The 26,767-nt window shown below is 44.9% G+C and overlaps 1 protein-coding gene across 1 annotated transcript; it reads left to right on the top strand.

Annotated features, from left to right (window-relative positions):
- Nucleotides 1–2,634: 2,634 nt before the first annotated feature.
- LOC125536168 lies at nucleotides 2,635–26,441 on the top strand. Its single transcript, XM_048699330.1, has 5 exons — nucleotides 2,635–2,714; nucleotides 17,370–17,646; nucleotides 17,737–18,222; nucleotides 19,027–19,069; nucleotides 26,293–26,441. Exons 1-5 carry the CDS (start codon nucleotides 2,635–2,637, stop codon nucleotides 26,439–26,441), a joined length of 1,035 nt encoding a protein of 344 aa, XP_048555287.1.
- Nucleotides 26,442–26,767: the final 326 nt, after the last annotated feature.

The following is a 26,767-nucleotide window of genomic DNA, read 5'->3' as shown; positions in this document are numbered from 1 at the left end:
AAGGAACTTGTCCAGCTCAGACTTGCGACTACTGCTACCACCATTGTCCAGCCTCATTTTTTTGGCAATCAAAGACTTCATCATGCTTGTGTGATCCACTTGCAGATTCAGCTTCCCGAGATCACTACTTTGAGTCGATGCAATTTATGGAGCATATATCACCATATAGTCTTCAAACAAATCTCTGAGACAAGTATTGACTGCAACCCACACCTTAGGCCCTTTGTCATCCCCATACATCTCCAAAATGGTGAGATGTGTGTATTCTGCAAGCTTGTACCTGCGATTCAACAATAGATTAATTTAAGATGCTCACCTAATGAAGAAAAACATATTACAATACTTGAATTGTTTTACCTTGGATGAAGTGCTGTTGCAATGAAAATCAACAAGTTCATGTTCTCATTTTCCTTCCCCTTCTTGTTGGGATCGGGCTCATGCCAATTCCCTAGTATTTGTCCTACTTATCCTTCATCCTCTCTGCCATTACAATTTTAAAACCATCCCCACTGTCCATCCATTTTCTCACTAGTATATTCACCTCACCAATCTAATGAAAAATACTGTGAGCAATCACATGTAGTTGAGTTTTTAGATTAGCAAAATGTGCAAGAAATTCTGCCAACTTATTGAGATTCTCCCAATCCCGCTCTTCTGGAACTCCAGGGCCCTTTTCCTTACCTTTATCACTAAGTAGATCAATTGCATAGTACGGATCCTCATCAGCATACCTTGCAAAAACTTTCTCATAGCTAGCAGCAGCCTTCAACATATAATATGTAGAGTTCCACCTAGTGCTCACATCAAGGATTGAGAAAGCTTTAGTGTTAACCTTCTCTAGGTTAGCACATTCTTTGAACTTAGTCAACCTACTTGGGCTATTCCTCACTTATCTAATAGCTGCACGCACATGCTTGACTGAAGTATCAACTTCTTTTAGACCATAAGTAACTATTAAGTTGTCAATCTGGGCAGCACACCTCATGTGGAGATATTTGCCTCCAGATATGCAAGTCTTAGCTTTACTCAGTTCCTTTTTCATGTAACCAATTCCACTATCATTGTTACTAGCATTATCAACAGCAATGGTCATGACCTTCTCTATCCCCCAATTGATCAAGGTTTTATGCAAGTGTTTCCCAATATCATCTCCTTTCTGACTCTTAACGTAGAAAAACCCAATCACTTTCTTATGAAGTTTCCAGTCCTTACAAATGAAGTTGGAAATAATAGTCATGTAGCTATCTTTTTGCTGAGAAGTCCAACAATCAGTGGTCAGACACACTCTTTCACAATTTTCTCTAAAGAAAAGTTTCAGTTTAGCCTTCTCTTCAAAATATTTGCCAACAATGTCCCTAGTGCATCTTCTCCTAGATGGAACTAGGAAACATGGGCATGCTACGGACATAAACTTCTTGAACCCAGATTCTTCACAAAACGCAAACGTGAGTTCATCCTCTATTATCATTTCCACAAAAGCGTCCCTAATAGCATCAGGATCATATTTCCAAGTACTAACACTATCACCTTGATTATATTGCAACACTGCTTGTTTATCATCACCAATATTTCTATGAGGATTACACTTGCAAATATTAAAATTCTTGCGCAAAGCAGATGTACCATTAATTGTAGTATGGGTGTTGATATCACTCTTGCAGTAGTTGCATTTTCCCTTCTGCGAAACACCATTGATCATGATCTTTTCAAAGTTGTTCCCCATCTCTGATCTTGAGGCCATCTGGTTCCGTGTGTCTTTCTTATCATTGTCACCCCCTTCACAGCTTTTGCCTTCCCAGTCCCCTGTTTGTCATCCTCCTTTCCCGCCTGCTGCTTGGACCATCTCAACAGCGTGATCACTGCCAATGGCCTTCTCGACGTCCATAGGTACTACACCAGTTGCTATGAGAGCTGAAGAAGGCACAACAGTGTCTGTCCCCATGATCTCTTGAACCTCGGACGACATCTACAGTCAAACCAAGTTTCATTGTCAACAAGTATTCATACAAACAAGTCAAAGCAGATGGTGGGCAATCAATAGTACAAAATCTCATATTCATCAGCATACTTTGCTGGACGAAATTACAGAGCAGATGGTTGGCAATGGATAGTACAAAGCAGGTTGACAGAAATATGATATTCATCAACGGCAGGTTGACAATACTATAGTTCGGCAATTAGCCTACGTATTCATCAATAGTTCAATAAAAGAATGTTTTCTCTAACTAGACTGACATCAGATGCAATAATACACGCACTATGGTCTATAGGAGTTTCAGAATTTCAGATGGGGAAAAAAGATGAACACAAGATCGAAACAGGGGGCTTACATTGCAGGCTTGTAGGCTTGCAGAATCGTCCTATGGGCTGTGGCTGTGGCCTGTGGGCGTAGATCCGTAGTTCCGCCGGTGGGTGGCGTGACCAGCGCGGCCGGCTAGCATCCTTCTCCAGCTAGTCGACTAGGGTTCGGAACTCCTCGTCCCCGCCTCTCCGATGATCGACTCACCATCCAGTGGGTGTCACGGTGTAAAAGGACGGGGCTCGACATTGGGAATGCCATGAAGGTGAAGCATCTGCCAATCAAAACCATGCGGGAAGCGAGGAGGCGGCGAAAGTAATTGGAGAGATCAGCCGATGGTGGCTAGCTCGCTGCTTCGGTATCGCCGCCTCACACGTGCAGTGCGGGTGCGGCTGTACGGGATTGGGGATGACATGTGGGCCGGCCGACTGGGCCTATATTTTAGTCGGTGTTAGGTAAGTTCGGTTAACCAAGGTCAAAACCCGAAATTACCGAACTAAATTCGGTTTTCCAAATCTGCTAACCGATCATACTACCGAATCTTTAGGTTTCGGTGTATTCGGCTTCGGTACCGGTTATTTTGGTTTGGTACATCGGTTTTTGGGTTATATGCCCAGCCCTACCTCTACTGGACATGTGGTATAGGGGTGTCTCTTTTCGTTGCAAACAATCACGCACTAGCTATCTTCATGTATCTCCTCACCTCGCATTTCTATCTCCGAGATGCATGTCTGATATGTTTGCATAAGAAACGAAAACACACACACTCTCTATTTTATTGTTTGTTGTCCCTCTCTCTTTCACACACACACACGCTCTTTTTGCACACTCACTCATTCTCCTTCACACACACTTGATCTCTCTCGAGTTAGCCACTCTCTTCGGTCCATAGCATATAGATTTATTGAAAAGTCAAGCATCACAAAGTTTGACCATATACGTGGAGAAAAACATTTACATCTAGAACAGAAAACATATATCATTAGATTCAACATGAGATGTAGTTTCGTATGATGTATCTTTGGTATTGTAGATAAAAATAATATTTGCGTATACCTGGTCAAAGTTTCCAAGGTTTGACTTCTATTATATGCACTGCATTATTGAACGGATGGAGTATCTCTTTCCCCCTCTCAGCTATCTAACGCACCACTCAACCGTATCGGGGCTCCTCTATCTCTATCAAACTTTATATCTCACTGGTTCACACATACACATATCTCACTCGCGCTACATAGACCCGTCTAACACTCTCCGCCCTTGTTCTCTATCTATGTGACACACACCCCCTAAGTACCATAATGCCTCACTCCATCATAGGCACACGCACTCCCCCCAAGTATGACTATCTCTCACTAGCCATCAGGAACACATGTATTTTCTCCTTCCATCCATACATCTATGTCGATATCTCTTAGGGTATCTTCTATCACGCACACACCTTGTCACTCGATCTCCAATCCATGTAGTCCCATCACGATCTCCAGTGGATCTCTCTATCACAAACATATACTCTCTCCTCACCATATCTGCATTTTCTCTCTCATTGTTTAGTTGACCTCTCTCCCTTGTTTAGTAGACCTCTTGTAACACCCTCGATGCGACTATAGCTCCCACGTGTCGAGGCACGACTTAGAGACATAATCGCATTAAAGGCATAAGTTGCAAGTTAGGCAATCTTCACAACATCCCATGTAATATAAATCATAAAGGGGAGATAACATAGTTGGCTTACACTCACCACGCCAATCAAGAACATAAATAACATTACATCATCCAAACACTCATGGCCCGACTATGGCGCCAAAATAAAAGAGAACCCAACATGCGACACGGTCCCGATCACCCCCAACTGGGCACCACTACTGATCATCAGGAAAGGAAACATAGTAACGTTGAGGGTCTTCGTCGAACTCCCACTTGAGCTCGAGCGCGTCTCCTGGAGCGGAATCATCAAGCCCTGCATCTGGTGTAATAGTAATCTGTGAGCCACAGGGACTCAGCAATCTCGCACCTTCGCGATCAAGACTATTTAAGCTTATAGGTAAGGCAAGGTAAAATATGTGGAGCTGCAGCAAGCGACTAGCAAGTATGGTGGCTAACTTATTCGCAAAAGAGAGCGAGAAGAGGAGGCAAAGCACGAGCGAGAAACTAGAGAGCAACCTGCGCAAACATTACTCCAACACCGTGTCCACTTCCCGGACTCCGCCGAGAAGAGGCCATCACGGTAACACACTCAGTTGATTCATTTTAATTAAGTTAAGGTTCAAGTTATCTACAACTGGACATTAAAAAATTCCCATCTGCCCATAACCGCGGGCACGGCTTTCAAAAGTTCAAATCCCTACAGGGGAGTCCCATCTTAGCCCATCACAAGCTCTCACGGTCAACGAAGGAATAGACCTCCTCCCAAGACGTTCCGATCAGACTCGGTAGCTCGGTTCTTCAAGACACTTCGACAGGTTAAAACAAGACCAGCAACACCGCCCGAATGTGCCGACAAATCCCGATAGGAGCTGCACATATCTCTTTCTCAGGGCACACTCAGATTGTCTTAGGTACGGGTAGGCCAGCCCAGAGTTTCCCCTGGTGGCCACCGGCAGCTGACAGGTGGACCAACACTCAGAGGAGCACTGGCCCGGGGGGGTTTAAAATAAGATGACCCTCGGGCTCCGGAAACCCAAGGGAAAAAGAGGCTAGGTGGCAAAAGGTAAAACCAAGGTTGGGCATTGCTGGAAAAGCTTTAATCAAGGCGAACTATCAAGGGGTTCCCATTATAACCCAACCGCGTAAGGAACGCAAAATCCGGGAACATAACACCGATATGACGGAAACTAGGGCGACAAGAGTGGAACAAAACACTAGGCGAGAGGCCGAGCCTTTCACCCTTTACCAAGTATATAGATGCATTAAAATAACATGGCAATATAATGATATCCCAACAAGTAAATAAATGTTCCAACAAGGAACGGTCTTCAATCTTAACCTGCAGCTAGCAACGCTATAAGAGGGGCTGAGCAAAGCGGTAACATAGCCAATCAACGGTTTGCTAGGACAAGGTGGGTTAGAGGTTTGACATGGCAATTTGGGAGGCTTGAAAGCAAGTGGTAGGCATCGTAGCATTGGCATAGCAAAAGAGCGAGCAAACTAGCATATCAAAGATAGTAGTGATTTCGAGGGTATGATCATCTTGCCTGCACAGTTGTCAGAGTTGACTGGATCCTCGAAAGCAAACTCAACGGGCTCCTCGTTAGCGAACTCGTCTCCTGGCTCTACCCAAAGAAGACAAACAAGCAACAAGGACACAATCAACCATGTGCAAGGACCAAACAAGATGATGCAAGGATGATATGCTATGCGGGATGCATATGCAAGATGTGATGGGGAATGCATGAACCTGGCCTCAACATGGAAATCCAAGCGTGCCACTGGAAAGATGAGATGAAATCGCTTGAAAACGATATAAAGAAAACCGGAATCGGAGTTATGGTTTGGAAATGGCAAGCGATTCAAAATTGACACCGGTCTGCGATTTACAGCAAGTAGCCATCTAAATGCAATGAGATGAACATGCTACAGCACCCAAACATGACAACAAAATACATGGCAGGGATGCATACAAGATTCTTAACAAAAGTCTAGCACTGAGCTACGGCCAATTCATCAATTAACAGGTTCAAACAAGCATGGCAAAAATGCATATGGCAGACAGATCTTAGACTTAGTGAAATCAACACTTGTCTGGAATTTCAGATCAGATAGCACTCTTCGGAGCAACAAAACTACATGCTACAGGACCTGAACATCGCAAAGTAAAGCATGGCATGGAGCTACTCAAAGAGCTTAAAAAAGTCCCTTAGTGACCTTGAGCCAAAAGGGATCAGAAAATACAATTGCAAGCATGCGAACATGGCAAAAACATAATCAGTTCTCAGACTTTGTGAAAACTGGAGCATGCTGAAAACAGATATCAAGTAGGCATGTTTACGAGCTCGATGCACTCAATACGGAGAAAGTCATGATAAGCTAATCATACATCCATCAAGAACACACAAAATGCAAGCTAGACATGGCAAGAACAATAGCATAGCAAGCACGGATCAACTACAACATCATCGGCAAAATTGCAAACAAGTTGACAATCTGCCCAGATTCACAAAGTAGCAAAAGTAGAGCTCGATTGACTCAAGCTAGTGTACTCCATAATTGCAAACAAAGATATTAATGGATAGAGCACCACAATATGAACAAAACATCCTTACTGATCATCCTCAAAAGAGGCACGGATCGCTAGGAAACCACATGAACATATGGCAATATGAAATAAACAGCTCAAGGACTTAGTGGAAATGCTAAGTCCCTGAAATCAGAATTAGCAAGTGCACCACTTTGCAAGCTTGTGCTAGTCACCACACACATCACAAAAATACATGGGTTTCACCTCTGGAAAGATGACAAACCCTTAACAAAACATATGTAGAGCATCAGGGCATAGCATGCACACAATAATCATGGCAAAAATGACAAAAAACCTAAATGGAGTAACAGATCTGACAATTATCTCAAGTAGCCCTCTTCTAACAGCATTTCGGGCATCAAGATGAACTCAAATGAAAATGATGCAATGGAATGAAATGATGTACTCTCTGAGATGAACATTTTGATATGCTATATGCATGAATCGGAGCTACGGATGCAAAGTTACGAGGCTATGAACAAGAGCACTTGGATCTGGAATTTCGGGACTTAGAAGAAAAAAAAGGAACCACCAGATCTAGGGTTTCGGTGGCACGCAATCCGAGGTCGACCGGATCTTCGCCAGAGTAGCTGCGCGGGCCGCCAGAGTTGACGGAGGCGGCCGGATCCGGGCGAGGGGAAGGCGATGGCGGCGGAGGGCGTTGCCGGAGGGGAGGGGCGGCGTCTCGGGCGGCGAGGCGCGGGCCGGGCGCGGCGGAGGAAGAGCACGCCAGGCAGGCGGCGTGCAACTCCGGGCGGTGGCGCGGGGAACTGAGGAGGCGGCGCGGCGGAGGAGACCGCGGGCGGGCGCCCCCGTGCGGCGGCGGCGGTGGGATGGGCCGCGGGGGCCCGGACCGGGCTCCGCGGGCCTCGGGCGGCGGCGGTGGTGTCCTGCCACGTGGCGGCTCCCGGTTGGGGCGGCGGCGATGTCCGGCCCGGACGGACGTGTCCGGCCGGCGTGGAGACGATTTTAGGGTTAGGACGGGGGAAGATCCGGATTTTCGGGGAGAGGCCTTTAAATAGGCATTGGGGGAGCTAGGAGAGTCCAAATGAGGTGCGGTTTTCGGCCACGCGATCATGATCGAACGATCTAGAAGATGGAGAAGGCTTAGGTGGGTTTTGGGCCAAATTGGAAGGGTGTTGGGCTGCAACACACACGAGGCCTTTTCGGTCCCTCGGTTAACCGTTGGAGTATCAAACGAAGTCCAAATGATACGAAACTTGACAGGCGGTCTACCGGTAGTAAACCAAGGCCGCTTGGCAAGTCTCGGTCCAATCCGGAAATGTTTAATCCCCACACACAAAAGAAAGGTAGAAATGACTACCGGAGGAGAACGAAGCGCCCGAATGCAAAATGAACAACGGGGAAAAGGCTCGGATGCATGAGACGAACATGTATGCAAATGAAATGCACATGATGACATGATATGCAAATGCATGACATGCAAGCAATGACAAGGCAACAACAGCGAATAACTGCACGACACTTGGCACATCGGTCTCGGGGCGTTACACCTCTCTTGGCCATGTGCTAGGGTTCTTTCTCTCTCGGTTGCAAACAACTACATACTATCTCCTCACATCGCTTCCTCTACCGAAGATGCATGTGTGATATGTTTGCATAAGACACACACACTTTTTCTCTACTTTATGATGTGTTGTCCATGTCTCTTTCACACACGACAAACTTTTTTCACTCACTCTTTCTATTTCACTCTCTCTCTCTAGTTAGGTACTCTCTCAAGTCCATAAACATATGGATATTTTGAACAGTCAAACCTCATAAAAGTTTGACCAGGTATATGTGGAGAAAAATATTTACATCTGGAACGATGATTACATTCATCGCAATATGTACTTACTTCATACTATCATTTATCTTTGGTATTGTAGATATAAGTAATTTCTTTATAGACTTGGTTAAAGTTTCAAAAGTTTGACTTAAAAAATATAGGCACTATATTATCGAACGGAGGGAGTAGCTCTTTCTCTCTCTACTATCTCCCATGGGCCTCCCCTCTCACTCGATCTCTCTATACCAAGGGATTATACGGTCACTTTTGTTAGCGTTTAGCTCTCTATATTGTCTAGTTCACCGGTCAACCAGTCCACACTCGTGTTCGCTATCTTCGTGTGCTGGCCCATGTGGCAGTGGGTAAAACTAAGTAATCTTGAGGCCCATCTGACATGCGGTGAAGTAAACAAAGTTGAAACCACTCGCGGTAGCACCCCCGCACGCTAGTAAATTGAGGGTATACTTGTTCCACGTGAAGGACGCACTCGCGCACACTTCACCACTGCCGATGTCATGCACACAAGGACACAGACCTAACACACAGTACACACCAAGAACACGTGTACACCGCCGTCACCGCCGGCTGAGATGGACGGCGAGGCAGCCAACAAGCCAAGGCAGCTCGAGCCAAAACCGCGTCCGGCGAGCTTGGACTTCATCAGCAGCCTCCCCACCGACATGCTGCTCGTCATCATCGTCCTCCTCCGCACCAAACCTGCCGTGCGGACACCCTACTCTCCCGGAGGTGGCGCCCCCTCTGGCACTGCGTCCCCCTCAACCTCACTGTCGACAACTGCCTATGTGATGGGGATTGCAAACGCATGGCCACAGTCCCCAAGATCCTTTCATCGAACCCTGGGCTAGCCAAACGCCTTGACATCCACATGTTCAGTACCAACTGCAAGGTCCAAGCCAAGTTCGACGAGTGGTTCTTTTCCCCCACCCTAGATCAGCTCGAGGAGGTCAGGTTTGAAGCAGGACGATGTCGCTCTCTGTCGCCGTCCGCGCTTCGCCTCATGCCAATACTGTGCCGCGCCAGCTTTAGCTCCTGATAGTTTCCCCAGATTAATGTCGCACCTGCCTTCTTCTCCCTCAACTCAAGCAACTTGACCTCTTCGACGTTGGCATCTCAAAGAAGGCTATGGAGCACCTGCTCCACAGCTTTACTACACTCAAGTACCTTCGTCTTTGGCAGATCCATGGGTTCATTAGCCTCCACATCGCCTCGACAAATCTCCGTTGGATTTATGTGTCTTGCTGGCCCTGCAATAGGACATCAATTGGGAAGAGATCACTCCAGCTGTTCCATGTTATGGTCATTGAGAATGCGCCTTTCCTTGAGAGATTTCTTGTATCTAATCTAGAAGTTCCAACAAAAATCATGGTCATTTACGCGCCGAAATTGACAACGGTGGTATTCTCGTCTGCCAAATTCTTCGAACTCTTTCTTGGATTCGTAATCGTTCAGGTACAACACTCATCTTCTTCTCCATCTTATTGAAATTCACATTTTTAAACTTCTTCTTGATCTATTTACGATTGTTATCCAGAAAATGATTCTCACAAGCTTGACCCAGTCTGTGCGCACAGTGAAGATCTTGGCAATAAATTCTATCGTCCCAATCTGGATCAAGTTGTTGGATTCCTTACATGCTTTTCGTGCACGGAGAAGCTACTCATCAAGGTGAAACTTATTTCCTATTAGTAAACGGTAATCACAATGTAGCTCAATTCTTTCACAATTTTCGCAAATTACAATGACAAGTGCAGTGTTTAAAACCGCATCTACGCACTGCACCGAAATAAATGTTTTTTGTATTTTCTCTCACGTGATCACATGCATCATTTTTTGGTTGTACTACTATTAGCCTAGGCTAGTCATAATGGCAAGTAACTTAGACTAGTAACTGTATGGTTAGCCTAAGAGCAAGTACTACCTCTGTCCTGGTTTACTCTTCGTGTATCGTAGTATCAAAATTTCATCATAGATTTAACTGAAAAAATGTTAATGCATGTCACTAAAAATTATATTGTTGGATTCATATTTGAACAACATTTTAAATGGTATAATTTTTGGTGACATGCATTGGGTTTTCTTAGGTAAATCTATGGTGCATTTGGCTTCGATGCCCTTCCATTGCTCACCTGGTGCCCCAAACTAGATCACCTACTTTGCTTCAGTGCTAAATTAACTCACGCAATGAAAAAATACTTGTGTGAGATAGGGAGAGGACTGAGGCTATAAAAACACTTGTTTGGGAGAGGGATAGGTCGGTGTAGTTGTTTTGATTGATTTTTTTATACATGTGGGTCTTTGTGCACAACGGTGCCAACTCTCTCATCGCTAGAGTGGTGCCAAAATCTTTTGATTTGACATCGATGCATATTATGTGGCATACTTTTGAGAAATATTGCATTGGCCACACAGTGGAAGGCAACAAATTCCCAAGCTCTTCATGTGCTCCTAGGTAAATGAGAGGAAAGAGAAAGAGAGAGAGAGAGAGAGAGAGAGATAAAGAGAGAGTGAAAAAGTAGCACTAGCCTTAGAGCCAACCCTATTGTATGAGCGAATGATATTGGTACCTCTTGATGACACGACAATCTTATACAACCAGCTGCTCTAATATGTTCTCTTCTTTTGTAGATAAAAGAAGACCCGAAAGTGAAAAACGTGGTACACTATAACAATCTCATCAAAGGCCTTGATCTCCATCTTACAGTAATTGATTTGATCAACTACCGAGGTAGCACATCTGAGATTAAGATGGCTAGGTTCTTTGTTCTCGAGGCAAGTGTGCTCAAGGTAATGGGGTTTGGCATTCTCTAGCGCAACAATGAATGGCGTGCTGATCACTGCAAGCCTCTAAGCCTAAATGACAAAGTCTCCGTAGAAATTGAATTTGTTTTTGAAACATCAAGTCGCCAGAGACTCAAAAATTTATTTGCCCATTAGTGACTTGTCACAGCGGTGGATTTTAATTTGTACGATAATGCTGCATCCACCTAAAGTAAAGAAAGTCCTTACGTAAACTTCCTAATAATTCCCTCTTCGTAGGTGCAGCATTACTCCTAGCATTTGTAATATCAGTTTGAAACAGGTAATAGTACGACTATCCAGCATGAGGTACTATGTTACGATAAATGTTCGCATGCATAGGTGAGGCAAAAATATACCCATTACTTGAGTACAATATTTATTATTACCAACAAGAGGCCCATGTGTTGCACGGAACATCAAGATGCATTTATACGAGTTGTTTATCTTGTGGGAGACGAAGATGAATGAGGGAAGGCCTTATCTGCAAATGTGGAGAGGGGTGCGGGTATCTTTTTGCAAAATTACCATAGTTTGTTTTCTATCCATCAGATATAGATCGGACGGTATATATATTATAGGATGGCAGGCACACCATCTGAAGGAAATATGCCCTAGATACAATAATAAAGTTGTTATTTATATTTCCTTATATCATGATACATGTTTATTATTATTGCTAGAATTGTATTAACCGGAAACTTAGTACATGTGTGAATACATAGAAAAAATAGAGTGTCCCTAGTATGCCTCTACTTGACTAGCTCGTTAATCAAAGATGGTTAAGTTTCCTCACCATAGGCATGTGTTGTCATTTGATGAACGGGATCACATCATTAGAGAATGATGTGGTGGACAAGACCCATCCATTAGCATAATGATTGTTAAGTTTTATTGCTTTTGCTTTCTTCATGACTTATGCATATTCTTCTGACTATGAGATTATGCAACTCCCGAATACCTGAGGAACACCTTGTGTGCTATCAAACATCACAACGTAACTGGGTGATTATAAAGATGCTCTACAGGTGTCTCCGAAGGTGTTTGTTGGGTTGGCATAGATCGAGATTAGGATTTGTCACTCCGAGTATCGGAGAGGCATCTCTGGGCCCTCTCAGTAATGCACATCACTATAAGCCTTGCAAGCAATGTGACTAATGAGTTAGTTGTGGGATGATGTATTATGGAACAAGTAAAGAGACTTTCCGGAAAGGAGATTGAACTAGGTATGGAGATACCAATGATCGAATCTCGGGCAAGTAACATATCGATGACAAAGGGAATAACGTATGTTGTTATTGCGGTTTGACCAATAAATATCTTCGTAGATTATGTAGGAACCAATATGAGCATCCAGGTTCCGCTATTGGTCATTGACCGGCGATGTGTCTCGGTCATGTCTTCATAGTTCTCGAACTCGTAGGGTCCGGACGCTTAACTTTTGATGATGATTTGTATTATGAGTTATGTGTTTTGGTGACCGAAGTTTGTTTGGAGTCCCGGATGAGATCGCGGATATGACGAGGAGTCTCGAAATGGTCGAGAGGTAAAGATTCATATATTGTAAGGTAGTATTCGGACATCGGAATGGTTTCGAGTGGTTCGGGTATTTTACCGGAGTAGCGAGGAGTTGCCGGAAGACCCCAGGGAAGTATTGGGCCTACATGGTCCTTAGTGGAGAGAGAGGAGGGCCGCAAGGGGTGGCCGCGCGCCCCTCCACCATGGCAGTCCGAATTGGACTAGGGGAGGGGGTGGCGCCCCCCTTTCCCTCTCCCTCTCCTAGGCCTTCCTAGGAGTAGAGTCCTAGTAGGACTCCCCTCATGGAGCCCCCTTGCTGGCTGGCCTCCTCCTCCCCTCCTTTATATACGGGGGCAGGGGGCTCCCCATAGCACATCAATTGTTCTCTTAGCTGTGTGTGGTGCCCCCTCCACAATGTACTCCTCCGGTCATAGCGTCGTAGTGCTTAGGCGAAGCCCTGTGCGGATCACATCACCATCACTGTCACCACGCTGTCATGCTGACGGAACTCTCCCTCGACCCTCTGCTGGATCAAGAGTTCGAGGTACGTCATCGAGCTGAACATGTGCTGAACTCGGAAGTGTCATACGTATGGTACTTGATCAGTTGGATCGCCAAGACGTTCGACTACATCAACCGCGTTAACCTAACGCTTCCACTTTCGGTCTACGAGGGTATGTGGACACACTCTCCCCCTCTCGTTGCTATCCATCTCCTAGATAGATCTTGCGTGATCGTTAGATTTTTTTTGAAATTGCATGCTACGTTCCCCATCAGTGGCATCCGAGCGAGGTCTATGCGTAGATGATATGCACGAGTATAGTACAAAGAGTTGTGGGCTATAATAGTCATAGTACTTACCACCAACGTCTTACATTGATTCGGTGGTATTGTTGGATGAAGGGGCCCGAACCAACATTACGTGACCACATTCATGAGACCGGTTCTACCAACAAGCTTTTGCACACAGGTGGCCGGCGTGTGTCTGTTTCTCCAAACTTTAGTTGAATTGAATTTGACTACGGTCGGTCCTTGTTGAAGGTTAAAATAACACACTTGACGAAAAATTGTTGTGGTTTTGATGCGTAGGTAAGAATGGTTCATGCTAGAAGCCCGTAGAAGCCACATAAAACTTGCAACCACAAAGTAGAAGAAGTCTAACTTGTTTTTGCAGGGCATGTTGTGATGTGATATGGTCAAGCCATGATGTGATATAAGTTACTGTATGAGATAATCATGTTTTGTAGAAGTTATCAGCAACTGGCTGGAGCCTTATGGTTGTCGCCCTATTGTATGAAATGCAATCGCCATGTAATTGCTTTACTTTATCACTAAATGGTAGTGATAGTCGTAGAAGCAATAGTTGACGAGACGACAACCACGCTACGATGAATATCAAGGTGTGATGCTGGTGACGATGGAGATCATGATGGTGCTTTGGAGATGGAGATCGAAGGCACAAGATGATGTTGTCCATATTAGGTCACATATTTTGATTGCATGTGATGTTTGTCTTTTATGCATCTTATTTTTCTTAGTTCGGTGGTAGAATTATAAGATGATCCCTCACTAAATTTCAAGGTATAAGTGTTCTCCCTGAGTATGCACCGTTGCTACTGTTCGTTGTGCCGAGACACCACATGATGATCGGGTGTGATAAGCTCTATGTTCACATACAACGGGTGCAAGCCAGTTTTGCACGTGCAAAATACTCGGGTTAAACTTGACGAGCCTAGCATATGCAGATATGGCCTTGGAACACTAAGACCAAAAGGTCGAACGTGACTCATATAGTAGATCTGATCAACATAGTGATGTTCACCATTGAAAACTACTCCATCTCACATGATGATCGAACATGGTTTAGTTGATATGGATCACGTGATAATTTGGATGACTAGAGGGATGTCTATGTAAGTGGGAGTTCTGGAGTAATATGATTAATTGAACTTTAATTTATCATGAACTTAGTCCTAATAGTTTTTGCATATCTATGTTGTTGTAGATAAATGGCCTGTGTTACCGTTCCCTTGAATTTTAATGCGTTCCAAGAGCAAGCTAAGTTGAAAGATGATGGTAGCAACTACATGGACTGGGTCCGTAATTTGGGGATTATCCTCATTGCTGCATAGAAGAATTACGTCCTGCAAGCACCACTAGGTGCAAGGCCCGCTGCAGCAGCAACTCCGGACATTATGAACGTCTGGCGGACTAAAGCTAATGACTACTCGATAGTATAGTGTGCCATGTTTTACGACTTAGAATTGGGACTTCAAAGCCATTTTGAACGTCATGAGCATATGAGATGTCTAGGAGTTGAAGTTAATATTTCAAGCAAATGCCCGAGTTGAGAGATATGAAGTCTCCAACAAGTTCTATAGCTGCAAGATGGAGGAGAACAGTTCTGTCAGTGAACACATACTCAAAATGTTTGGGTACCATAACCACTTGACTCAGCGGGGAGTTAATCTTCCTGGTGATAGTGTCATTGACAGAGTTCTTCAATCACTGCCACCAAGCTATGAAGGCTTCGTGATGAACTATAACATGCAAGGGATGGAAAACACAATTCCCGAGCTCTTCGCGATGCTTAAAGCTGCGGAGGTAGAAATCAAAAAGGAGCATCAAGTGTTGATGGTTAACAAGATCATTAGTTTCACAAAAAGGGCAAAGGGAAGAAGGAGAACTTGAAGAAGAATAGCAAGCAAGTTGCTACTCCTGGGAAGAAGCCCAAGTCTGGACCTAAGCCTGAAACTAAGTGCTTCTACCGGAAAGGGACTGGTCACTGAAAGCGGAACTGCCCCAAGTATTTGGCGGATAAGAAGGATGGAAAGTGAAAGGTATATTTGATATACATGTTATTGATGTGTACCTTACTAATGCTCGTAGTAGCGCCTGGGTATTTGATACTGATTCTGTTGCTCATATTTGCAACTCCAAACTGGGGCTACGGATTAAAAGAAGATTGGCTGAGGACGAGGTGACGATGCGAGTCGGAAATAGTTCCAAGGTCGATGTGATCACCGTCGGCATGCTACCTCTACATCTACCTTCCGGATTAGTTTTATACCTGAATAATTGTTATTTGGTACCAGCATTGAGTATGAACATTATATCTAGATCTTGTTTGATGCGAGACGGTTATTCATTTAAATCAGAGAATAATTGTTGTTCTATTTATATGAGTAATATCTTTTATGGTCATGCACCCTTGATGAGTGGTCTACTTTTGTTGAATCTCGACCGTAGTGATACACATATTCATAATATTGAAGCCAAATGATGCAAAATTAATAATGATAGTGCAACTTATTTGTGGCACTGCCGTTTAGGTCATATTGGTGTAAAGCGCATGAAGAAACTCCATGCTAATGGGCTTTTGGAATCACTTGATGCTTGCGAACCATGCCTCATGGGCAAGATGACTAAGACTCCGTTCTCCAGAACAATGGAGCGAGCCACTGACTTATTGGAAATAATATATACTGATGTATGTGGTCCGATGAGTGTTGAGACTCGCGGCGGGTATCGTTATTTTCTGACCTTCACCAATGATATGAGCATATATGGGTATATCTACTTAATGAAACATAAGTCTGAAACATTTGAAAAGTTCAAAGAATTTCAGAGTGAAGTGGAAAATCATCATAACAAGAAAATAAAGTTTCTACGATATGATCATGGAGGTGAATATTTGAGTTACGAGTTTGGTCTTCATTTGAAACAATGTGGAATAGTTTCACAACTCATGCCACCTGGAACACAACAGCGTAATGGTGTGTCCCAACATCATAACCGTACATTATTAGATATGGTGCGATCTATGATGTCTCTTAACGATTGACCACTATCATTTTGAGGTTATGCTTTAGAGACGGTTTCATTCACGTTAAATAGGGAACCATCTAAATCCGTTGAGATGACACCATGTGAACTATGGTTTAGCAAGAAACCTAAGTTGTCATTTCTTAAAGTTTGGGGCTGTGATGCTGTGACGCCCCGAGACCGATGCGCCGGGTGTCTTCCAGTTATTTGCCGTCGTTGCCATGTCATTCGCTTTCGTGTTGCATCTTGCCATGTCATCATCCGCATTGTATCTGCATGTTTTTGAAACTTGCATTCGTCCGGGTTCCCCCAGTTCAGTCCGTTGTCCGTTCTGACCCTAGACACACTTGCACGCGCCCGCAGCACTTCCGAGATATTATTCTATAAGTGGCCGGAAAATGTTCTCGGAATGGGTTGAAAGTTGGCATGCGGTGTTGTTATGTTGTAGGTAGGCCGCCTGCCAAGTTTCATCGCATTCGGAGTCCGTTTGACGCCCCAACGATTATCTATAGCGGCAATAGTAGTCGGTCTTTCGTCGGACGTTTTGGTCTCCGAAACCGCTGATGGGTCTCTCTCTCTCTCTTCTCTCAGCCTGAGGCCTTCTGCACAGTCCTCTACCCACTACCAGGACCAACCTAACCTCTCTCGTCAGCCCGCGGCCCTCCTCGTGCGCGCGTCCGAAAGCTGTCCCGGACTCGACCTGGACAGTCGTCACCGTTGGGTCCGGATCATCCCCTAACATCTACAAAACGTCTCCGTTTTGTTTATTGGACTTCCTAACATATTTTTTCTCGACCGCCCGATTACGATCGGAGGGACGAGGTAGCCCGTACCCAAAAATCCACATGCTATATATGTATCAGTCCAACCCTAAAATCCAGGATAGTTGTCCCATCATTCCTCCTCGCCGCCGCCACACTCAAACCCCCACCTCGGGATCCTCCCAGATCCCCTTCTGCTCGATCTCCCCTGCCACCAGCGACCGAGCCAATCCTCTCGATCCACATCACAGCCGCCCTCCTCTGCTCGTTCTTCTGCGAGCACTCGAGGCCCCGTCCTCCCGAGCACACCTGCAATGCAGGTCTGAACCCCGCCGTCCTCGTCTTCTCGCGCGGCCAACCACCCCGGCCAGCCTCCAACCTCCAGCAGGACGACCCCGTCGCAGCTCCTCCCGTGCTCCCTTTCCGTTCTCTTCGCTCAAGCTCGCTCCGACTCACCCATCTCCCTCTCTCTCTAATGTGACCACAGGAGAAGCAACACCCTCGCCAGAGCAAGCGCGTCCCCAAATCGGGACCCCTCCGACGCCCCCTCGCCGGATCCGGTCGTCCCCGGCTCGTCGAACCCCATCGAAGCCGCCGCCCCGTTTCTGCCACCGTCTGCCCGCTCCTCGCGGGAGTGCCTTGCAACATCTCGCCTCCCGCAGTGGTCCTCATCCACGCCCTCAAGGAACCGAGCGAGGACCTCGCCGCCCGGACCCGCTTCCTCTGCTTCGCCCCGAGCCGCGTCCTTGCCGGATTCGCGCTCGCCGGTCTCCCCGTCGCGCCAAGTCCCTGTGCCCGTGACCCCTGCCTCGTACGCGTCCTGTTCGTCAAGGAGAAGACGAACGCTGACCACGCGCGTGGACTGCGCCTCCTCCACGAGCGACCGCTAGTGGGCTCTAGGCCTAGCATCGCTAGCAGCCTCCCAGATCCGCCGACCCACCGCTCTGCTTCCCCTTCGGCCCATTGGCCCAACGTGAGAAGCCACCATTACCCCCCCACCCTGTGCAATGCATACTATCCTATGCCCAACAATTTCGGCCCAGTGTGTTTTTTTCCTTGTCTGTGTTTTAGCAATTAATCCCGAGACTGCAGTTTTTACAGAAAGGTACCTAAACTTCATGCATATAATAACTTAATAACCGTGCATCGGTTTAAAATGATTTATATATGAACTTGCTTAGAATTTTGTCTAGATTCATAATATCCAACTTTCATCTATGTTTGAAATGTTTAAAATGCCGTTTGGTTAAATTTGCTCCTATGCCATGCTTAAATGGTTTATTTCATAATTAAATAACCGTAGCTCGGTTTCTAATAAGCTTTATATGTAAATGGGGTAGAAAAATTCCTAGTTTAACATGGTGCACTCATCTTGTATATTTAACAACTCTAAAATTGGGTTTAGGGCAGAACAACACCAAATCTAAAATATGCATATGGGGATTTACCAGAATTGCTATTCGTTGTTTCCGGCCTCATTTACACTTGCCTAGATAGGTAGTTTTGTTTTGCTTCACCCCTTGCCATGCTAAACAACATTGAATATTGTTGAGTACACAAACGAGATCGAACTAAATAACTTGTTGTGTTGTTTCTTCAATATGCAACTCATTGCATATTGATCTCCACTTAATTTGTAGAATTGCTTGTGCACTTTGCCATGCCATGCCTCATTAATCCGGACATGCATCATACTTGGTTGTGCATCATGTCATGCTTATGTGGTGGTTGTTTACTATGTTGTTTGCTTCTTTCCGGTGTTGCCTCTTCGGGTTAGTTCCGACAACGTCGCGTTTGTGAGGATCCGTTCGACTACGTATGTTTTTCTTCTTCATGGACTCGTTCTTCTTCCTTGCGGGATTTCAGGCAAGATGACCATAACCTCAATATAACTTCTATCTTTGCTTGCTAGTTGCTTGATCTATTACTTTGCCATGATAACTACCACTTGCTATATCATGCCTCCCATATTGCCATGTCAAGTCTCTAACCCACCTTGTCCTAGCAAACCGTTGTTTGGCTATGTTACCGCTTTGCTCAGCCCCTCTTATAGCGTTGTTAGTTGCTGGTGAAGATGAAGTTTGTTCCATGTTTGGAACATGGATTTTGTTGGGATATCACAATATCTTTTATGTTAATTAATGCATCTATATACTTGGTAAAGGGTGGAAGGCTCGGCCTTATGCCTGGTGTTTTGTTACACTCCTGCCGCCCTAGTTTCCGTCAAACCGGTGTTATGTTCCTTGATTTTGTGTTCCTTACGCGGTTGGGTTATAATGGGAACCCCTCGACAGTTTTCTATGAATAAAACTCCTCCAGCAAGGCCCAACCGTGGTTTTACCATTTGCCTCACCACCACCTACTTTTCCCTTGGGAGTCGCGCTCCCGAGGGTCATCTTTATTTTAACCTCCCCGGGCCAGTGCTCCTCTGAGTGTTGGTCCAAACTAGAGCCCCTTGCAGCGCCACCTCGGGGAAACTTGAGGGTTGGTTTTAGTTGTACGGATTGCTCATCCGGTGTGCCCTAAGAACGAGATATGTGCAGCTCCTATCGGGATTTGTCGACACATTCGGGCGGCTTTGCTGGTCTTGTTTTACCATTGTCGAAATGTCTTGTAACCGGGGTTCTGAGTCTGATTGGGTCTTCCTGGGAGAAGGAATATCCTTCGTTGACCGTGAGACCTTGTGATGGGCTAAGTTGGGACACCCCTGCACGGTTTGAACTTTCGAAAGCCGTGCCCGCGGTTATGGGCAGATGGGAATTTGTTAATATCTGGTTGTAGAAAACCTGTCACTTAACTTAATTAAAACGAATCAACAACGTGTGTAGCCGTGATGGTCTCTTTTCGGCGGAGTCCGGGAAGTGAACACGGCTTTGGAGTTATGTTTGAACGTAAGTAGTTTCAGGATCACTTCTTGATCATTTCTAGTTAACGACCGTGCTTTGCTTCTCTTCTCGCTCTTATTTGCATAAGTTAGCCACCATATATGCTTAGTGCCTGCTGCAGCTCCACCTCACTACCTTTTCCTACCCATAAGCTTAAATAGTCTTGATCGCGAGGGTGTGAGATTGCAGAGTCCCCGTGACTCACAGATTACTTCAAACAGTTGCAGGTGCCGATGATAACCGTGGAGGTGACGTATCCAAGCTCAAGGAGGAGCTCAATGAAGATCGTGTTTGTTGTGTTGTTTCGTTTTCCAGTCGATCAGTAGTGGAGCCTAGTCGGGGCGATCGGGGATCTAGCATTAGGGGTGGTCTTCTTTTATTTTGGTTCTGTAGTCGGACCTTGATTGTATTCTGGATGATGTAATGCTATATTTATGTATTGTGTGAAGTGGCGATTCTAAGCCAACTCTTTATCCCTTTCTTATTCAGTACATGGGATGTGTAAAGATTACCTCTCTTGCGACATGCGTACAATGCGGTTATGCCTCTAAGTCGTGCTCCGACACGTGGGAGATATAGCTGCATCGTGGGTGTTACAGATGCTTATGTGAAAAAGTTTCAACCTGATAAGCTCCAACCCAAATCGGAGAAATGTGTCTTCATAGGATACCCAAAGGAAATTGTTGGGTACACCTTCTATCACAGATCCGAAGGCAAGATATTCTTTGCTAAGAATGGATCCTTTCTAGAGAATGAGTTTCTCTCAAAAGAAGTGAGTGGGAGGAAAGTAGAACTTGATGAGGTAGTTGTACCTTCTCCCGAATTGGAAAGTGGTTCATCACAGAATCAGTTCCTATGATGCCTACACCAATTAGTGAGGACCTTAATGATGATGATCATGAAAATTCTGATCAAGTTACTACCAAACCTCATTGGTCAACCAGAGTATGTTTCGCACCAAAGTGGTACGGTAATCCTATTCTAGAAGTCATGTTACTAAACCATGACGAACCGATGAACTACGAGGAAGCGATGATGAGCCAAGATTCCGTGAAATGGCATGAGGCCATGAAATTTGAGATGGGATCCATGTATGAGAACAAAGTGTGGACTTTGGTTGACTTGTCCGATGATCGACAAGCCATAGAGAATAAATGGATCTTCAAGAAGAAGACTGACGCTGACGGTAATGTTACTGTCTACAAAGCTCGGCTTGTTGTGAAAGGTTTTCGACAAGTTCAAGGAGTTGACTATGATGAGACCTTCTCACCCGTAGCGATGCTTAAGTCTGTCCAAATCATGTTAGCAATTGTCGCATTTTATGATTATGAAATTTGGCAAATGGATGTCAAAACTGCATTCCTTAATGGATTTCTTAAAGAAGAGTCGTATATGATGCAACTAGAAGGTTTCGTCGATCCTAAAGGTGCTAACAAAGTGTGCGAGCTCCAGTGATCCATTTATGGACTGGTGCAAGCCTCTCAGAGTTGGAATATATGCTTTGATAGTGTGATCAGAGCATATGCTTTTATACAAACCTTTGGAGAAGCCTGTATTTACAAGAAAGTGAGATGGAACTCTGTAGCATTTCTAATATTATATGTGGATGACATATTGTTGATTGGAAATAATATAGAGTTTCTAGATAGCATAAAACGATACTTGAATAAGAAATTTTCAATGAAAGACCTCGGTGAAGCTACTTATATATTGGGCATCAAGATCTACAGAGATAGATCAAGACGCTTAATTGGACTTTCACAAAACACATACCTTGATAGAGTTTTGAAGAAGTTCAAAATGGATCAGTCAAAGAAAGGGTTCTTGCCTGTGTTACAAGGTGTGAAGTTGAGTCAGACTCAATGCCCAACCACTGCAGAAGATAGAGAGAAAATGAAAGTCATTCCCTATGCCTCAGCCATAGGTTCTATCATGTATGCAATGCTGTGTACCAGACCTGATGTGTGCCTTGCTATAAGTTTAGTAGGGAGGTACCAAAGTAATCAAGGAGTCACTGGACAGCGGTCAAGAACATCCTGAAATATCTAAAAAGGACAAAGGATATGTTTCTTGTTTATGGAGGTGACAAAGAGCTTGTCGTAAATGGTTACATCCATGCAAGCTTTGACATTGATCTGGATGACTAGGAGTCACAAACCGGATACGTATTTATATTGAATGGTGGAGCTGTAAGTTGGTGCAGTTCCACGTAGAGCATCGTGGCGGGTTCTACGTGTGAAGCGAAGTACATAGCTGCTTCGGAAGCAGCGAATGAAGGAGTTCATATCCGATCTAGGTGTAATACCTAGTGCATTGGGTCCAATGAAAATCTTTTTTGAGAATAATGGAGCAATTTCCTTAGCGATGGAATCCAGATTTCACAAGAGAACCAAACACATCAAGAGACGCTTCAATTCCATCTACAATTAAGTCAATGAGGGAGACATAGAGATTTGCAAGATACATATGGATCTGAATGTTGCAGACCCAATGACTAAGCCTCTTCCACAAGCAAAACATGATCAACACCAAGACTCCATTGGTGCTAGAATCATTACTATGTAATCTAGATTATTGATTCTAGTGCTAGTGGGAGACTGAAGGAAATATGCCCTAGAAGCAATAATAAAGTTGTTATTTAAATTTCCTTATATCATGATAAATGTTTCTTATTCATGCTAGAATTGTATTAACCAGAAACTTAGTACATGTGTGAATACATAGACAAAATAGAATGTCCCTAGTATGCCTCTACATGTGTTATCTTTTGATGAACATGATCACATCATTAGAGAATGATGTGATGGACAAGACCCATCCATTAGCTTAGCATAATGATCGTTAAGTTTTATTGGTATTGCTTTCTTCATGACATATACATATTCCTCTAACTATGACATTATGCAACTCCCGAATACCGGAGGAACACCTTGTGTGCTATAAAATGTCACAACATAACTGGTTCATTATAAAGATGCTCTACAGGTGTCTCCGAAGGTGTTTGTTGGCTTGGCATAGATCAAGATTAGGATTTGTCACTACGAGTATCGAAGAGGTATCTCTGGGCCCTCTCGGTAATGCACATCACTATAAGCCTTGCAAGCAATGTGACTAATGAGTTAGTTGCGGGATGATGTATTATGGAACGAGTAAAGAGATGTGCCGGAAACGAGATTGAACTAGGTATGATGATACCGATGTTCGAATCTCGGGCAAGTAACATACCGATGACAAAGGGAATAACGTATGTTCTTATTGCGGTTTGACCGATAAGATCTTCATAGATATGTAGGAACCAATATGAGCATCTAGGTTCCGCTATTGGTTATTGACCAGAGATGTGTCTCGGTCATGTCTACACAGTTCCTGAACCCGTAGGGTCCTCATGCTTAATGTTCAATGACGATTTGTATTATGAGTTATGTGTTTTGGTGACCGAAGTTCGTTCGGAGTCCTGGAAGAGATCACAGACATGATGAGGAGTCTCGAAATGGTCGAGAGGTAAAGATTCATATATTGCAAGGTAGTATTCGGACATCAGAATGGTTTTGAGTGGTTCGGGTATTTTACCAGAGTACCGAGGAGTTACTGGAATCCCCCGGGGAAGTATTGGACCTACATGGGCCTTAGTGGAGAAAATGAGGGCCGCAAGGGGTGGCCGCGCGCCCCCCAATGGCAGTGTGAATTAGACTAGGGGAGGGGTCGGCACCCCCATTTCCCCTCCCTCTCCCACTCCTTCCTTTTCCCCTCAGGTATGAAAGGAAATAGGTGCGCGAATCCTACTAGGAGTAGAGTCCTAGTAGGACTCCCCCCATGGCGCGCGCCTTGGTGGCCAGCCTCCTCCGCCCCTCCTTTATATACGGGGGCAGGGGGCACCCCATAGGACATCAATTATTCTCTTAGCCATGTGCGGTGCCCCCCTCCACAGTTTACTGCTCCGGTCATAGCGTCGTAGTGCTTAGGCGAAGCCCTGCACGCATCACATCACCATCACCGTCACCACGCTGTCGTGCTGACAGAACTCTCCCTCTACCCTCTGCTAGATCAAGAGTTCGAGGGACGTCATCGAGCGGAATGTGTGCTGAAGTCGGAGGTGCCGTACGTTCCGTACTTGATCGGCTGGATCGTGAAGACGTTGGACTACATCAACCGCGTTAACCTAATGCTTCCGCTTTCGGTCTATGCGGGTACGTGGACATGCTACCCACCTCGCGTTGCTATGCATCTCCTTGATAGATCTTGCGTGATTGTAGGAGTTTTTTTGAAAATGCATGCTATGTTCCCCATCACCATCATCACCAACTCAGTTTTTTATAAGAGTTTCTCTATTGCTATTTACTAATCCTATAAAAACCTTTGAGTTGGTGATGATGGTCTGACTGCCATCTTTCACATAGCCGTCGGATCTAGATCTGACGCATACAAAACAAACTGCTACAATTTTGCAAAAAGATTCCCGCACTTGTTCCCTATTTCTGAACAACTCCGTGTCTCTCACAATCAGCCTTATCTCTTCCCCACCACATCTAGAAGGCCATGGAACAATCTGGCGCGATGGCTGCTGCCAGCGCCGTCCACACCCAATCTTGGTGTTCCGTGCAATGTACGGGCAGCTTAATTGTATAAGAAAAGAGTAGAGATACTCGTGGCAACGCACGGGAAATTATGTCGAACACGGCTAGTTCTAAGAAGGCTAGCTCTACAGCCATGATGATAGTGACTGCACACGGGGAGGCTGACTTTGGTATGCCGAACGCGGCGCCTACACTAAGGTGTCATCTTCGGCATAGGGTCTTGTCACTTCACTATGAGGAGCAATGCGTAATAATTTGACCAACGGGTAGTAAACTACTACTACATTGGTACTACTACTAGTCTAGCACCACGGTCTCGATTTAGTAGTACTACCACGTCCATTTGGATTTAGTATTTGACTAGCAATATCTAGTAATACATGTCACAAAAAAATACTACTCCCTCTATAAATAAATACATGGATATTATTTTATTTGGTTTTTAACGTATTTCCCGATGATATTATACACTCTCCCTTCCGGTAGATGGCTCAAATATGAAGTCTCATCAATTAGACTACTATTGTACTCACCGAGCGGTCAGCTTGGTAAGCTACCAACAAAAAATCGCAATCAAAGACTACTATTTGTACTCCCTCCATACTGGTGCATTAGTCACTTTACAAAAACCAAATAATCCAAAAACTTTTACGCGCGGTGCATTAACTACTCACCTTGTGCCCTGTTTTTTGGCATGAAAAAAGAGCTCACTCAATAGGAGAGGTGGGGTTTATATGCATTCAATGGCTTGAGAGTACTTAGCTCAACATGCAGTGCTCAATTCTCTTTATGAAATGACATTAATTACAAAATACTACTCCTACCTCCGTCCTGGTTTATTGGTCCCCTTAGTATTTTGTGCCAAACTTTGACCATAGATTTAATTAAAATAATAATTACGCATGTCACCAAAAATTGTATCATTGGATTCGTATTTGCACATAGTTTCCAATGATATTATTTTTTTGTTACATGCATTAACATTTTATTAGTTAAATCAAAGGTGAAAACTTGGTGCAAAATGCAAAGGGGACCAATAAACCAGTAAACATCAAAGTTCTGTCGTTTTCCCCAAGTTGGTCCCGTTGAGATGACTATACTGCCCGACACGGAGGGAGGGCCGAGGAGTAGATGTCAACACACACGTGAATGCAATGCAGTCTGCACTTCTCATATAAAGGCTCCCCGCTAGTCCAATCTACGAAATCCAACGCACCTACGCACCCAAACCAAGGGCAAGAGTGATCACTCCCAATCGCAAGATCAGTTGACTAGAAGATAGACCCATGGAGGCGATGAGCGCGAGCATCAGCCGGCTGTGCCAGATGGTCCTTGATGACGGCTCGTGGCCCGGCACCGAGAAACGTCTCCAGGTCGTGCTTGAGGCAGCCAGGGCGAGAGGCGTCTTGGACGGCAGGTTCGTCTCCTTGTTCGACGAGGTGCTCGTCGGCTTCCTCGACAAGTTCACCATTGTCAAGAAGCTCGCAGAGGACCTTGACGTACGCCTCCAGCCCACGCGCCCAGGCTCTGCGATGCCTACCACCCTCAACGGCCTCTATGGTGATAACCTCTTCGACGCACTAGTGGACCTACGACTGCCCACCGTCGTGCTAGAGAATGTCCACCTCAAGGTCGCACTCGCCGCGCAGCGCCTGGTGCAGCAAGACACCATCAACGTAGTCATGAACGTCTACATGCAAATCGTCCACAAGGACTACTATGCACAAGAGTAGGATGATAGGACGCTGGCCTGTAACACCCACGATGTGGCTATATCTCCCATGTGTCGGAGCACGACTTAGAGGCATAACCGCATTGTAGGCATGTCGCAAGATGGGTAATATTTACACAACCCATGTACTAAACAAGATAGAGACAAAGAGTTGGCTTACAATCGCCACTTCACACAATACATAAATATAGCATTATATCATCCACATACAATCAAGGTCCGACTACAGAACCAAAATAAAGACAACCCGAAATGCATAAGTTCCCCGATCGCCCCAACTGGGCTCCACTACTGATCGTCTGGAAAGGAAACGTAGTAACGTCCTGA

This window comes from Triticum urartu, chromosome 2 (genome assembly GCF_003073215.2).
Source record: "Triticum urartu cultivar G1812 chromosome 2, Tu2.1, whole genome shotgun sequence".
In the NCBI taxonomy this organism is placed as follows: domain Eukaryota; kingdom Viridiplantae; phylum Streptophyta; class Magnoliopsida; order Poales; family Poaceae; genus Triticum; species Triticum urartu.
Note: the sequence above shows the minus strand (reverse complement) of the source record. Positions and strands in the feature narration are given on the sequence as shown.